This window comes from Podarcis raffonei, chromosome 2, assembly GCF_027172205.1.
Source record: "Podarcis raffonei isolate rPodRaf1 chromosome 2, rPodRaf1.pri, whole genome shotgun sequence".
NCBI classification, from domain to species: domain Eukaryota; kingdom Metazoa; phylum Chordata; class Lepidosauria; order Squamata; family Lacertidae; genus Podarcis; species Podarcis raffonei.
Genome location: NC_070603.1, coordinates 95,314,911 through 95,329,957, shown reverse-complemented (window position 1 = coordinate 95,329,957; position 15,047 = coordinate 95,314,911). Strand labels below are relative to the sequence as shown.

At 40.8% G+C, this 15,047-nt stretch overlaps 1 protein-coding gene across 2 annotated transcripts in view; it reads right to left on the bottom strand.

Annotated features, from left to right (window-relative positions):
• Positions 1–15,047, bottom strand: part of CNTN3 (contactin 3) — a 122,757-nt gene that overhangs the window by 71,025 nt on the left and 36,685 nt on the right. The window contains exon 2 of one of the 2 annotated variants that reach the window (XM_053378171.1): positions 3,395–3,490. The exons of the other annotated variant lie outside the window; for it this stretch is intronic. Coding sequence (XP_053234146.1) covers positions 3,395–3,490 — 96 coding nt within the window. The remainder of the gene's footprint in view (positions 1–3,394; positions 3,491–15,047) is intronic. 2 annotated transcript variants of the gene reach the window in all.

The window sequence follows — 15,047 nt, the reverse complement described above, 5'->3', positions numbered from 1 at the left end:
ACTGCACTGCCACGAACCTACATGCTTGGGGAGCTGCACTCGTTTGGCACATGCCATAGGCCAACACCTACATGGGCCAGTTCCTCTGGGATGGGCCCAGTGCAACCCTGGAGCTGCAAAGCTAACAAGCAGCCACATTTGATGGCCTGAGATAGCCAGCAGGGCTTCAGATAATGCTTTTGAAACAGAACTTCACCCTGCTGTTTCTGCCAAGGGTTTGGTACTGCTTTCTTCCTATAAACCAGCAAGGGGCCAAACGCCCTTTATTCAGGAGATGAGACTGGGCTGGGAGTGAGACAATGGGAAACACTGCTGTTTCCACTTCCTACTTATAGGCTTCCACCTCCTGCTGGAAAGAGGATGCTGAATAAACACACAAGATGTAACCAGCTGTACTTTTGAATAAATAAGGTATACTATTCATTGTATCAAATTGTAGATTTCAACGGAAGTTTCATAAAGTTCAACAAAAAAAGCAGAAGACCCAGTAGATCAGTTCATTCTCTAGTCAGTTCATGCATAAGGTCCACACATGTATAAGTGTCTATTCTACCTGTCTGTTCATAGAGTCCAATAATCCACATGAAGGGTTGTTACAGTTCCACAGAATCCTTTCACAGAGTCTAAGACAAGGATTTCCGGAATATTAGCCTTGTTTCGCCATCCTAGGCTTCATCAGTAGAACAAGCTCATATGTAATATTACAGGATAGTGGCTCTTATAGCATATATATGACTTGGTACAAGGCAGCTTCCTATATTCCTGTCTTGGAAGTTGTGAAATGGAAGGGTGGCTACAAAAGTTTAAAATGAACAAACCAATAAAGGCTGTACTTGGTGCCTGAACTGACACTAAGTACACCAAGTTTCTGTTACAAAACAAAGTCTACTTCATTATCTATAGGTTTTCTCCAAATATCCCATTAAGTTGTCATCAATGTTTTTCACTTTACAACTTGCAGGAGACTGTAGATCATTACAGAAGTTGTCAATAAAACAACCTGTGACAGTTTAAACTTTACCAAATGAAGTAGGTCATGTCACTTTAATTATTCTTTATCAGCATTTGCCTTACACTCCTGAAAGATAAAATTTGTTTGGCACTCCTGAAAGATAAAACACAGACCAGGTTCTGTAGAAATCAATATATTGGTGCCTAATATACTGGGGGAAAGATTTAGTGGGGAGAAAGATTATCTTAAACAATCACACTAAGAAAATCAGCTATATCTACCTGTGATTGCTGTCTATGTTATGATTGGGTAACATGAAGATGCTGCTGGACTGCAATTCCTATCACCCTTGATCATCCATCATACTGGTTGGGGGTGATGGATATATGCCTATCAACATCTGAAGGGTCACAGGTTTCCCACCCCTGGCCTATATTATATGTTGGCATCCATCTCTCTTGAGAGACAATGAAGCGTGCCTCCGGGGGTGAAGTCAAGCAGCTGTATTAGGAACAGAGAAAGTACAAGTGTGGGCAGTGTGGATGTAAGTCCTGGGTTGCCCAGATGATAAGAACTCCCTCTTGGTCTCACTGATATGGTCCAAAAGAAAGCAGAGCAATATGTCTGGCAACAGCTTGGCTGCAGGAGTTGCTGGAAGGAGGCGTACAAGGTGCCATCCAACTGCCCTAGGGACAGGACTCTGAATTTGTGTAGGGTTTACTCCTTAGGCTTTTCTTCTCCTGAATATTTATTTATTTATTTATTTAATGTATTGTATCTTATAAAATTACAATGACTGAGAAAACTTGCAGATACGGGGGGGGGGGCGATTGTATCACAGAATATCCCACAAAGCTTTGTGTCTGTTGTATTGCACAAATGGACTTCTGTTTGTGGAGCTAATAACAGCTTATTTCTGAACTTTACTCATGCAAGCGATGTTCCCAAATGAGTAGTGCAACACGTGATGAGCAAGCATTCCTTTAACAACGCTGTAACAGCTGCCATGAACAAGGAAGTATATTTTGTTCACAGAGGTGCATCAGCACAGTTGTGTGAGCTTCTGCCTCATACATTACTCCAAATCATAAACCAATTTACAATTTGCTGAATGTAAATAAAGTGACTTTTAATATAAACTGACCAGGATATTGCCAACTATATATTTATCAGGATACGTTTTCACACTTTGTGATCAAAAAGAAAGTAAAATAAAATGCTGCACTAGCAGACCTATTTTGATCTCGATCTGGTGTTCAATAATTCACTATGTCTGGCTTGAATTCTGTTACTTAGTGGCATGGAATAATCTTATGGTCCCCATGGCAAATATAATTTAAGAAAAATGTATTATGTTTAAAAAGAAAACATTTGATGTCCATATGTTTGGAAATCTCACCTAAGCTATTTTTAGATATGCGGCCCTGACTAATGTGCGAAAAAAAGAAACAGAAAACCAGCAAGCACTTTTTAAGACGCTAAGCTTCTGTAGGCCTTAAAATCCATTATGACTTTTAGAGTGTAATCCAAACTCCCTTCCCCCAACAGCTGGTGGGGTTTTGCAGAATATTTGGGCTACCCCAATATCTGTAGCCCTGCCACACATGGCAGCCATGATGGAAGATGGGAAGGGAAAGACAAACAGACCAACCAAGGCCTGATTGCTTTGCCAGCTACAGGCTGGTGCAGCAATCAACCCCATTGCCAACACATGACCAGCTCCGGATCTAGTGGATCCAAGGCTGGCTCAGCCCACCCCCACTCCTGGAATGCCCAGTTTCAGGGCTTTTTGCTGGGTTCTGTCTGTGGATGGTCCACTGACAGAACTCTTGCCTGCCCATTCAGCAGGTGGGAGCACAAAAAGGGAAAAAAGCCTCATTCTTTTTGCTAGATTTGCCACTGCCTGTTTTGAAGTGGTGGTAAGCATTTTAGTTTCAAGTAATCTGAAGGGGGAAACAGAGTTTGCATTTCTGAAACCAGTAAGAATAAACTTAATAAAATTATTTAGATGGAAGCCCCTGCCCCCCCCACAAAAAAGGAATAACTAGCACAGGGCCTCCTAAGCCAGTTTTGAACCACAGCATTGAGGAGGGGGCTTAAAGTCCCCCCCCCCCACTTTAATCCCAATCCAAAATGTCCCATTCCACCTATTTACAATGGGAGGAAATTTTCCACACACACCCTCCAATTCCAGCTATTTGTTTATTTAATAAAAATCAACACACAAGGACGAAAGACACAAATGATGCCAAATTAGGTCATGCCTAATTTGATTCTGAAATGCATGCTTTCAGAGCAGCATAGGCCAATGCAAACACCTATAGTCTGACTTCATAGCATGAATAACATTTCCTCCTGAATATACTGCAACCATTCAGTATTTGTCTTTAGGTTTTTTTACTGCCACAGAGAAGAGTACTAATATTTCCAATCATTTCTTACCTCCAGAATGAGTTGGTGGCCCACACAGCAGAACAACCCCTTGTCCTTCTCGTACAGACACAGTGCTTCTCATTTTTGTCTTTAAGTTTTCAAGATCTGTTTATTTTATTTTTCCAAAAGAAGGGAAATAAACGTGTTAGCAAACAGATATCAACAAAAAGAGCAAGGTTTTTATTTCAGTATGCTTTGTCCTAAAAATGGTAGTTTCCCCATTAATTTCAATGAGATAATTGGTCATGAGGAGCCAATTCCACATGAAATGCTTCTACAGAATGTCCATTATTACTAGGGGTGTTTCCAAGGTTCATCAGTCATTGGTTCGGTATAAGAGCAAACCTCAGCAAGTCACAACGCTTGCCTCTCCTCCTTCCCACTTCCGCCCATTCACTTATTTAGCTAGGTGCAGCAGGATGTGGTGATGGTAGTGGCAAAGCGGTAAGGGAGTCTCTCCTTCCTCCCCTTGTTCCTTCTCCCTACCACCTAGAACACTGCTATGACATCATTCTGGGCACCTGGAGCTTCCCCGGGGCACTTAATAACCATATTAACATCAGGAACCCAGGAAAATTACCGTACTTTTCCATGTATAAGACAAGCTTTTTTTACTCTGAAATAATGTTCAGAATCAGGGCTCGTCTTATACATGGATAGTGCAGAGGGGGGATGGGCGATTGGTTGCAGCTGCGAGCAGGAGCTGGTCAGCAGCGATTGGGTGGCTGATTGGTGGCTGCAACAAGATCTGCCTTGGATTGGCTGTTGCTGCGGTGACTGGGTGGGTGATTTTTGGATGTGGCAAGGGCTGTGCTTGGGCGTCAATTGGGCATGCGCTTGCCAGCTGCTGGTGGTGAGCGGGCAGACGCCTCATTGCTTCTGTGATGCGTGTGATTGGCAGCGTGTTTGGTGAGTGAACTCTTGGCAACCCTGCCCACAAAAAGCTCAACAACTCTGGGCCATCTCTCTTCATTTTCTTAAATTTGAGTCCCCCAAAATATGGGGCATCTTATACACCGAAAAATACGGTATATTTTCCAGGGCCAGTAGGAAAATGGATAGATCACATCTCCCTCAGCACTGGAACACCAGCTGCTGCTCAAGCAGCAACAATGGCAAGCTAAAGTTTTGGGAGGTTTGGTAACTCACAGAAGAGAAACTCTTTGAGAGTGTTTTCCAGTGTCAGTTATAATTGTTGGCCATAACCAAAATAAAGTCTGGTAGAGTTTTCTGAACACCGTTTCTTAAAGCCTACATTTACACCGTCCTGAAGCAAATTTAAAAAAATCAGGCAGTAAAAAGAATGAAAGAAAAAGAATGTTATTATCAGATTAATTTAAACATAAGCAATATTGCTTAGAAAGAGATAACAGCATTTTCTTGTAAAGAGCAGGCCATGGTGTTTTGTAACATGCACATTCCAGTTTTATGCTAACTATACTGTGTGGATTGTTTTATTTCATCTGTCTTATATCCAACCCTTCCTCCCATGGGGAAGATACATCAACTAACAATAAAAACTATCTAATATTGATTTAAAACAGTAGTAAAATCGCCCTTAACACAACAATCGGGCAACATTTAAAAACAGCAGTAGAGTGTACAGCACGGGTAGGCAAACTAAGGCCTGGGGGCCAGATCCGGCCCAATCGCCTTCTCAATCCGGCCCGCGGACGGTCTGGGAATAAGCATGTTTTTACATGAGTAGAATGTGTCCTTTTATTTAAAATGCACCTCTGCGTTATTTGTGGGGAATAGGAATTTGTTAGTATTTTTTTTCAAAATATAGACCGGCCCCCCACAAGGTCTGAGGGACAGTGGACTGGCCCCCTGCTGAAGAAGTTTGCTGACCCCTGGTCTACAGAATAATTCATATAAATGTGTTTCAAGGTTGACTTTACCAGATAGCATACAAAGAAGCTGCGGAAGATACCTGTTTTCTCTTTTTGTGCTTCTGGGGCAATACACAAATGCAGAGGATATGGGCATGTTATGATGCAAACGGATGATGCCTTCCCTTTAATACTGACACTACGGCAGGGCCTTCTCAGTAGAGGCCACACCCTTATCAAACTATCCCACAAAGGATGCATTGTTGGATTCTTCATCTGCAGTATTCAAAATTACATTAAAATATACCTACTTAAAATAGCTTCTCAGTGACTGTATTTCCTGGGCATACTGCAGCTTAGTTGCTTTCCTGCTATGGTTGGGAATGGTTCTATGTCTGCTTATATTTTAATATTGTATCCAACAAGTACTACTTGGGAGTAGACCCACTGAAATTAACATAGGCCAGCCAGGTCTATTAACTTCAGTGGGTCTACTCTGAGTAGGACTAGCACCACATACAACAATGTGTCATTTTAGAGAGAGAGCGAGAGAGCGCATATGCATTTTTAAAAGTTATAATGCTTTAACATAAATTAGTATAGGATACAAGCGGTGGGTGGGGGGAAGTAGGTCAGGGCAGATGTAAATTGATAGGGGGGAAATAAGCTATTTCAAATATGGACTATGGTGCTCAGCTGAACAGCCTAGGCACTCATAAGGATTAAAGGACCAAGCCAGCTATTTTCCTAAAATACCTCTAGTGCATTTCTCATCTAGATGTCTCCATATACACTGCACATTCCCCCATGTTTATTGGGGCATGTCACCCTGCCATAGACACACTCATACAGCCTCTGTTTTCGCCAAATTATAAACTAGAGTAAAGGGAGGTACATTCAATTCAGTCAGGTCAGAGAACTGCCAGGCAGCATCAGTTTCAACAGCCTGTATTTTTGTTTACAGTTATATAAAGCATAGCTACTCAGGTACAGATGTTCAATGATGCACCCAAAGGACACTTCAAAGTAAACTATCTTTCCAACAACACATAATGAAAATGGTGGAGTGACCAAAAATAGTTATTCTGTGCAATGTAAAGTCTTTCCCAACATTTTTTAAAAAGCAACAGCAGATGTTCACCGAAGCCACTTAAACAACAGTAATTTGGCATTTCAATGCCTCATTATTCTAAAGAACAAACTGTTGAATGCAATCACACCACTGCTGGTGTACTGCAACCTCATCCAGTTATTTTAAAGCTTTTAGAATAGCTAACTAAATAAATAAATAACACATAAATAACACACTTGTGAGCTCTTGATAATAGGGTTAGTAAAATGCAAAGCATTATTAGTGTAATATATCATTTTAGCAAGCACTCTTAATTCCTTCATAGTTGCAGGTTTCATCTGGAATGCACAAATGCACAAAGCAAAGATGGAAACATATTTGATTATTTTTGAATCTTTAATTCCTATTTTTCTATTAAAAATATCTCTAAGCGGTGTACAGAAAATTGAAGCAACAGACAACTTATTATTATTTTATTTCTTTAGTTTCTATGCCACCCTATACCCGGAGGTCTCAGGGCGGTTCACAGAACAAAAGCAAAATATGAAACCACAATATACACAATCAAAATAAAAACAACAACCTAATAACCCCCCAACCCACCCCCTCCAATTTTAAAAAGGGCAGAGGATGTCAATTAACTCAACCAAAGGCCTGGTTGAAAAGGAATGTTTTTGCCTGGTGCCTAAAGGTATATAACGAAAACTCGGGTTACATACGCTTCAGGTTACATACGCTTCAGGTTACAGACTCCGCTAACCCAGAAATAGTGCTTCAGGTTAAGCACTTTGCTTCAGGATGAGAACAGAAATCGTGCTCCGGCGACACAGCAGCAGGAGGCCCCATTGGCTAAAGTGGTACTTCAGGTTAAGAACAGTTTCAGGTTAAGTACAGACCTCTGTAACAAATTAAGTATTTAACCCGAGGTACCACTGTATTAGAAATATACACAGTTACATATAAAAAGCTACGTTAAAACAAAGTTACGAATATATAAAAATCAGTATCAATTAATTTTCCTTCTAACTCTCTCCCTCTCAGCCTTTGGGTTCTCACCCCGGGTCCAACAACCTCTCAGCTCACCCACAAAAGTCTGATAATGAGAAGAGAACCTGGAAACAATGGACATCACCCTAGTCTCTCACTCTAGACTTGCTTTTTATGGGCAGGTGGATGGGACTTCCTCAGGCTGCCCACAGCTGTGTCCAATTCAGCTGCACTCTCCACACCCAGTTCCAGGTACAGCAGGTTTGTTGAGTTTCCCAGGCGGTCCAAAGGATGGGAGGAGGACCTCGTTCCACTCACAGCTCTTTCTTCACCCTCTGTCCTCTCCTCCTCCTCCAGTTGCCTGTGATTCCCTGATCATACTTTTGTACCTGTGTGCAACTGTCCTAGTTTCCCCCTTCTGTGCAGGGCAGTGTTTCTTCCCTAATAAGGATGTTGTCATGCTTCAATTTGCATGATCACCAACAGGTGACACTGCAAACTACAGCACGATGACAAACTAGGGTCTCAGACCTGCTGGGTTATCACAGCAGCATCTGAAGGAGGAGGAACCAGAGGCAGACAGGCTAATAGGTGGTTGAGGCTGGTGAGCAGCAGAGGCCAGGAAGTGGAAGTTGGGAGAAGTCTAAAAGGAGAGGATTGGGTTGTTTTGGAAAAGAGCTTGGGGAGGGGAGGTTTTGGAAAAGAGCATGTGGAGGGAGCAGCTTTGGGGAGGAGTATAAGGAGCAGGTAGTTTTGTCAAGGACTACGGGAAGGGCTTCTATTAAGCCTTTGGAGATGGAAGGTGTGGCTTTGGTTAGAAGCCCCCTTGAGATGAGTCTCCCTGGCATCTTCCCATCACTAGGCAACCTGCAATATCCAACATGCCCTGCTCCCCATACCCAAACTCCCTCTCCGTCCAATGGGGCAGTCACAGTCCTTGCAAAATGTGAGAATAGTAACACTTTCCAAAATGTCTGATGTTTCTTGGGGGCAAAAAATCACTGAGAGGTGGTCACTTTTCTTGGGATGTACAATGGTACCTCTGGTTACGTACTTAATTCGTTCTGGAGGTCCGTTCTTAACCTGAAACTGTTCTTAACCCTAAGCACCACTTTAGCTAATGGGCCTCCCACTGCTACTGCGCCGCTGCCGCGCAATTTCTGTTCTCATCCTGAAGCAAAGTTCTTAACCCAAGGTACTATTTCTGGGTTAGCGGAGTCTGTAACCTGAAGCATATGTAACCTGAGGTACCACTGTATCTAACTAGCAAACTAAATAATAAGTACAACTATGGTATGCAACCATGTTGTAACAGAAGAATATTTTTTATAGAATGGTCTCCTCTTATAGATGTATGACTAAAAAATAATATCATTTTAGCTCCAGCTCAGTTTTGGAATAAGGTGTTTGCTGAGATCAAACAAACAATTGCTCTATCTTTCCACCTAGTGCTTTTGAACCTGTATATGGAAACTGAATGGGACTTGAAAAGTAAATACTGTAATTTATCTCTCATCAGTTAACAGCAGCCCAGGCTCCATTGCCAAGTCCTAGAATATCTTCTATCTTAATAATTTGAATTGCTGGCACTCTAGGGTATGCCGTTTGTTTTAATTATGTTTTTATTGTTGCATAGTTAATTAATGCATGGTTCATTTTATGTTCTGTATCTGACCCTGATATCAATAGATAAAAACAGGTTATAAATATTTTTAAAAATGCAGAGTGATATCCAAACTCTGAGTGAGTGGACTTTCACTCATACAATGATACTCCCCCGCTGCAGCACAGCATACACCTCTCTAGACAAGATTTTGAGGGTGTGCGGGGGTTGATGGAGAAGAGGGGAAAACTTTGTAACGTAAGCAGAAGTCCATTGCAGCATCAGGTGGGCCTCACTGAATGTCACCCAATAATAATAGTCATAATAAATTACAGCTTCTGGAGATCTAGAACTGATTTGTGGCTAACAAGATTTTCTTGAGGGTGTTGGGGCTTTCTGAAACACTGGGAATGGTTTGATAGTGAAACAAATAGTCTCTCCTTCAAGTACAGAAGCTGTTCTGTCCATAATGGAAAACAAGTGTATCTTTTTCCATATGGCAAATGATGGAAGAGTTGCCTAAATATGAGCAGTGATTTAAGATTGTAATTTCAGGGGAAATAATTCTGAAGTGGTAAAAACTGTTCATTATCAGCAATGGTGCTTAGGTAGGTGTGTGTTTCTTCTTTTATAAAAATTGAATGACTGGGCTGAAAACCAAGGTCCTAAAACCGGATTCTCGAAAAGAGATAGAAATGTTATTGCTATTTTACAGCTTGGAAAATTGAAGGACATTTAAAATTAACCACAAGCAAAGAAAGAAGCTGTATACGTTCCAAGATTCTGAAATAGTAATTTCATTTCCTTTTCCATCATAACATATATATCCACTTTACATTTCCTTTAGTACTGAATTTGGTATTGCTTATTTGGAATGCATATGCCAGTGTTATGAAATAGCACACAAAAATCGGATTCAGCTGCTTGAAGACAGCATCTTATTTTACATGAGAAGCAGGCACAAATGTGTTTATCTTTTAAACTGCAGCATAAATGGCAAAAATAGGCGTCATACTCTATTAAGGTTTACATATTCCTACTTGGTGAACTTGCAAAGAGAGTAGTAAATGCTGTGTACAACTCAAAACACAGTCACCTGGTTTGTGCAAAAACTTCTGTTTGCAGAATGGAACTTCCTCTCCCTTCCTCCGTATGCACCCCAAATCTGTTATGGAGGGTTAGGGTAACCCATACAACAAATTTGTGGCGAGCACACAGAAGAGAAGTTCTGATCTGCAAGAGGAAGTCCTTGCACTAACTTGATGACTTGGTCAGATAATACCTTATGGTAGACCTATTCAGAGTAGACACATTCCATTAATTGATTTGATAAACTAAGGTCCATTAATTTTAATGAATTTACTCTGAGGAAAACTTAGTTGATCATTGCCAGAAAATCTGCAGGAAGCTAAACAATGTTCTCTCACCGCCAATGAAAACTAATAAATGAATAGAAAGAGAACCTACCCACGTGATGCTGTCGTGAAAAACTTTCACATACACTATGTAAAAGAATGAAAGTTTACCACCCCCCTCTCTTCTCCCCTGTTAAGTTGTGGGTGAACATATCAGACGACACAGCGATTCTTCAAACAGCTCTTGTTTATTCACAGGCCAGAACAGAACTGAACTGAAGGGTTCAGCCAGCCTGCTTATATAGAGCTCCACTAGAACGCAACAGTAACCATTTTCTGTAACTATCCAATCACTGAACATCACTTTCGATCCCTTATTTGCATATGTGGACCTGAACTATCTACAGTATCCCCCTGCTGGCCCAGGGTGAGAACTTCAGTACATAACATCCCCCAACCTTATACCATCTACAACATTAATGTCTCACACTGAATATAACCAAGAAAGGACTTTATTATCTGAAAACAGAGATGATGTATACATTTTTGTAACCCAAGATAATCTTAATAAAAACTATTTTAAAAGAATACTTAAAGATTGGGAGAACAGCAGAGAAGAAGCAGGTCCTATAACATTGTAGGCAGTACAAAACAAATAGAAGTTTTCACATTTTAGGATCTTTTATTCCAGTCTATATTTTTCATCTCCATTCCTTTAAAAAGTTTTTTTTTTGCGACTTTTTCCATAACATATGTTGTGTCACATATTCCAGTTATAGACAATGGTGATTCTCCTTTTTCATTTCGTTATCCCAGTACATTTCTGAGCACAATTCAAAGTATTGGTGCTGACCTTTAAAGCCCTAAATGGCCTTGGTCCTGTATACCTGAAGAAGCGTCTCCACCCCTATCATCCAGCCCAGACCCTAAGGTCCAGCTCCGAGGGCCTTCTGGTGGTTCCCTCACTGCGAGAAGTGAGGTTACAGGGAACCAAGCAGAGGGCCTTCTCGATAGTGGTGCCCGCCCTGTGGAACACCCTCCCAGCAGATGTCAAGGCAATAAACAACTATTTTACTTTTAAAAGACAACTGAAGGGGGCCTGTTTAGGGAAGTTTTTAATGTCTGATGCTGTATTGTTTTTAATATTTGGTGGAAGCCGCCCAGAGTGGCTGGGGAAACCTAGCCAGGTGGGTGGGGTATAAATAAAATAATAATAATAATAATCCATTTGTCTTTCTGCTCCAGTCCTTTTCCACTTTTCCCCATTCCACAAATTGTCCTCTACCAGGACCTTCTATGAAGCAGGAGTCACGTAAATCTCTGAATGTATTGTGCCTCTTTCTTTCACATGGCATCTTGGGGAATGCAGTTCTGAATGTGAAGCACTTATGTGACAGCATGTTTGTCATTTTCACGGCATTTTGCTTCCATGGGAGAAGGACAAGGTGGTGCACATGCCCCCATTCCTTGTACAGAAGCCACCCAAGAATTTTAATCTGATTGGTGGTGGGAGAGCATCCTCCACCTTACCTGTGGGCAACAGGATAGCCTATGAGGTGCAGGACTGACCATATGGAAAATACAGCTGTTTTCCAGCATGTTCCTGCCCCTGGGTCTTCTCCAGCATCTGTTGTCTGCAGTGGCCACCTCATTCTACCTAATGGTAGGGCTGTGCCTGACTATTTTTGCATTATAGATTGACATGTGTAGCTGCAGATGGCAATGGCAATGACAATGGCGGTGAACCTCTGCCTGTTGCTATGGTGGAAGTGGCTGCTCAGTCACCATATCCTCACAGCGAGGAAATGGAAAACTAGATTGCTGCTTGTGTCATGCAACTGTGAAAAGGCTAGGAGCCCTATATGAGAATCAAGGAATATGAGCAACCCTGCCTGCTAGCTTGGGTAGTTAAACATGAAATAATAAAGTGTAAAATAATGAAATAAAGCAGAGCAAATGGAGAATAAATTGTTGAATGAATTGTGGAAAGGGCAGATGGGGGCTTCCAAGTGAGATGCCCATTTCTTCACATAGGTAAGGCAAGGCAAACTGAAGACCTGGAAATTGGCTCACCAGAAAGAAATCTATTTCTGCTACAGTAGTCTGTATATGCTGATCCTTGGAATGGAATTTTAAGTGAAGATCAGAAATAGAGGCACAGTGACCTCTTAATCAGCATCTCAAAGGTCTACAAAAGTTGTTGCTGCTGTTTTTAAGAGGCCTATTAAATTGGAAATGCCTCTCTTTTTTAGGCTCCCCTAGCTGGCACCTAAATGGCATCCTTTAATTCCAACTAATATAGAGATAACCTGTGCACCTGATTAGAGACAAGGTAACCTTACTTGACAAAGGCATGACACTGACTACATAGAAGGATTCACTAGCTTGAAAAGCATTTACCAACACACACACACACAAACAAAACAAAACAAAATCCAGTCTGGACTGATGCCTAGAGGGAGGGTGATCTGTATGCACAACCACCTTTATGCAGCTAGATGAAAGCAACATAAAAAGCAAACAAATACCTTCAAATGCTAATGAGCTGTGGCACAGCAGTTTTCCTGGAAAGCATTCTGCATAAATAAATATTATGGGCCCAGTGTTATTTACAGCAACATTTTGTTACATACTTCTGATGCCGCGGAGCCCAAGAGGCAAAGCACATAATCTTGTTTCTATAAAAAGTTTGGCAATTCATTGCGGGGTGGGTGAGTTAATAATTATTATTTATAAAGTATCACCCAAACTAAATCTAATGCTAATATACTTCTATAAAAGCAACTGTTAAAAATATCAAGCCCTGTCCCCATAATTATAATCTAAAGAACTGGAGGAGATGTATTAGACACAAATGAAAGGAAAGAAGAGAGCTGGATTATTATTATTATTATTAATACCCTAAACAAATAGGGAAGGAAGGGATGATTAAACACTGTTTAAAAATAAAAACTCATGGAGATACAGTGGGACCTTGGTTCTCGAACTTAATCAGTTCCAGGAGTCCGTTCGACTCCCGAAATGGTTCAAAAACCAAGGCACGGCTTCTGATTGGCTGGAGGAAGCCACGTCGGACGTTCACCTGACGAAAAATGTTTGCAAATTGGAACACTCACTTTTGGGTTTGCGGTGTTTGGGAGCTGATTTGTTTGGGAGCCAAGCCATCTGGGAACCAAGATGTAAATGGAAGTTCACTAGAGCCCTGCTAGATCGGTCAACTACATGCTTCTAGGAAGCAGGATATTAATGCAATAGCATTTTCCCCACTTGGGCTCTCCAACAGTTGGAGTTCAGAGGCATACCATCTGTGATACAGGAGGGAGTACACAGCCACAATGACTAGTAGCCATTAAAGGTCTTATCCTCCATGTGTGAATCTAACCTTTTAATGTGTAAAAGTTGGTGGCCAGCGATACATTTTTTGGTACAGAATTTCACAGTTTAATTATCTGTGTATCTTCTTTTAGTGTCCTGAAGTGTCTAACGTTCAGCTTCACTGGATGATTCTGAGTTCAAATATTGTGAGAGAGGAAGAAAGACCTCTGTCTTTACCTTCTTTACTCATAATTTACTCTTTCCTCAAACTAAAGAGCCCCTTTCCTCACTGAAGAGTTTAACAACAATAGCATTAAAAGTTCAGTTATAAAAAATCAGAAATATCAGAAGACATTTGAAATAACTTCAAAAATTGCTTTAGGGCTTCAGTGAGCGCACATTTGATATATGAATGAAAAATATCTTCCAAAATGTGCATAGAAAACATTTTAGAAATGTAGGCAAGAGGTTTGCACAGGTAATCCTTCTGCTGCCTGAACAATAAATCGTCTGTCTTACCAGTAACATTTCTTCCTTCTCAACTCTAATTTGTTCGCAATTATGAAATTGGATTGCAGGAATTGAATTGCAGTGTGAAATGTCAAATTGCATTGTATCTCATGCAGATTTATAATTCAGCAGAGACAGGTATGGCACCACACCACACTCCTTTCGCAGCTCCTGATTAGCATCCCAGTTAGCTGTTGAAAGAAGCTTGCCTTGATGACCAACAATCCCTTTAAACAAACACAGCAAGTCGAACTCACACAGCTTAACTGTTTTGCCCATTATCAGCTAAAGCAGAAGTGTACAATAAACAAGTTGATGTTGTTCTTCCTCTCTTTTCATCAGTACATTCACAGCAGTTTACAAAAGAAGTGTTCACGGCATGGGGTAAACATTGGCTAAGCAATATACTTTACTTTTTAAGCTGTTTAACGTTATCAGAACATACTTCACTCCAGCCCTGGAAATGAAATGGATTGATGATGCATGATGTAAAACAAATAAGATTTTATATTTCCTCTTTTGTTGCCTTTCGCCCCCTGTTTGAACTTGAGTTTACAATCCTGACTGGCTCCAAAGTTTTTCAGTTCTAACAGGCATTTATGGTGAACCAAAGGGATCTTGGATTAACTGCAAATTCTGAGAAGGGAAAGGATGGCATCTAGATTGAGAAAATGGGCACAAGCTTATATATATCGCAGCTTAATAAACTGGGCCTATATGTTTGCAGGGTTCATCACTGTACAGTTCCTCATTCTGAATCTCATCTCTCATACATTTCTGAAGCTGGGATTTTTTCCTTTTAGAAGTATTTACAATATGCTTGAGATTTTACTATTTTGAAGCAAAAGTGCTGGTTTACTGATATCTTTCTCTCTCTCTCTTTCTCTCTCTGCAGTTTATACCCTGACTTTATCATTAAAATATATATCCTAATGGATTGCACCAAGTAAACCAATAGCAATCTTTAAAATAATTTCCTTAACGAAAC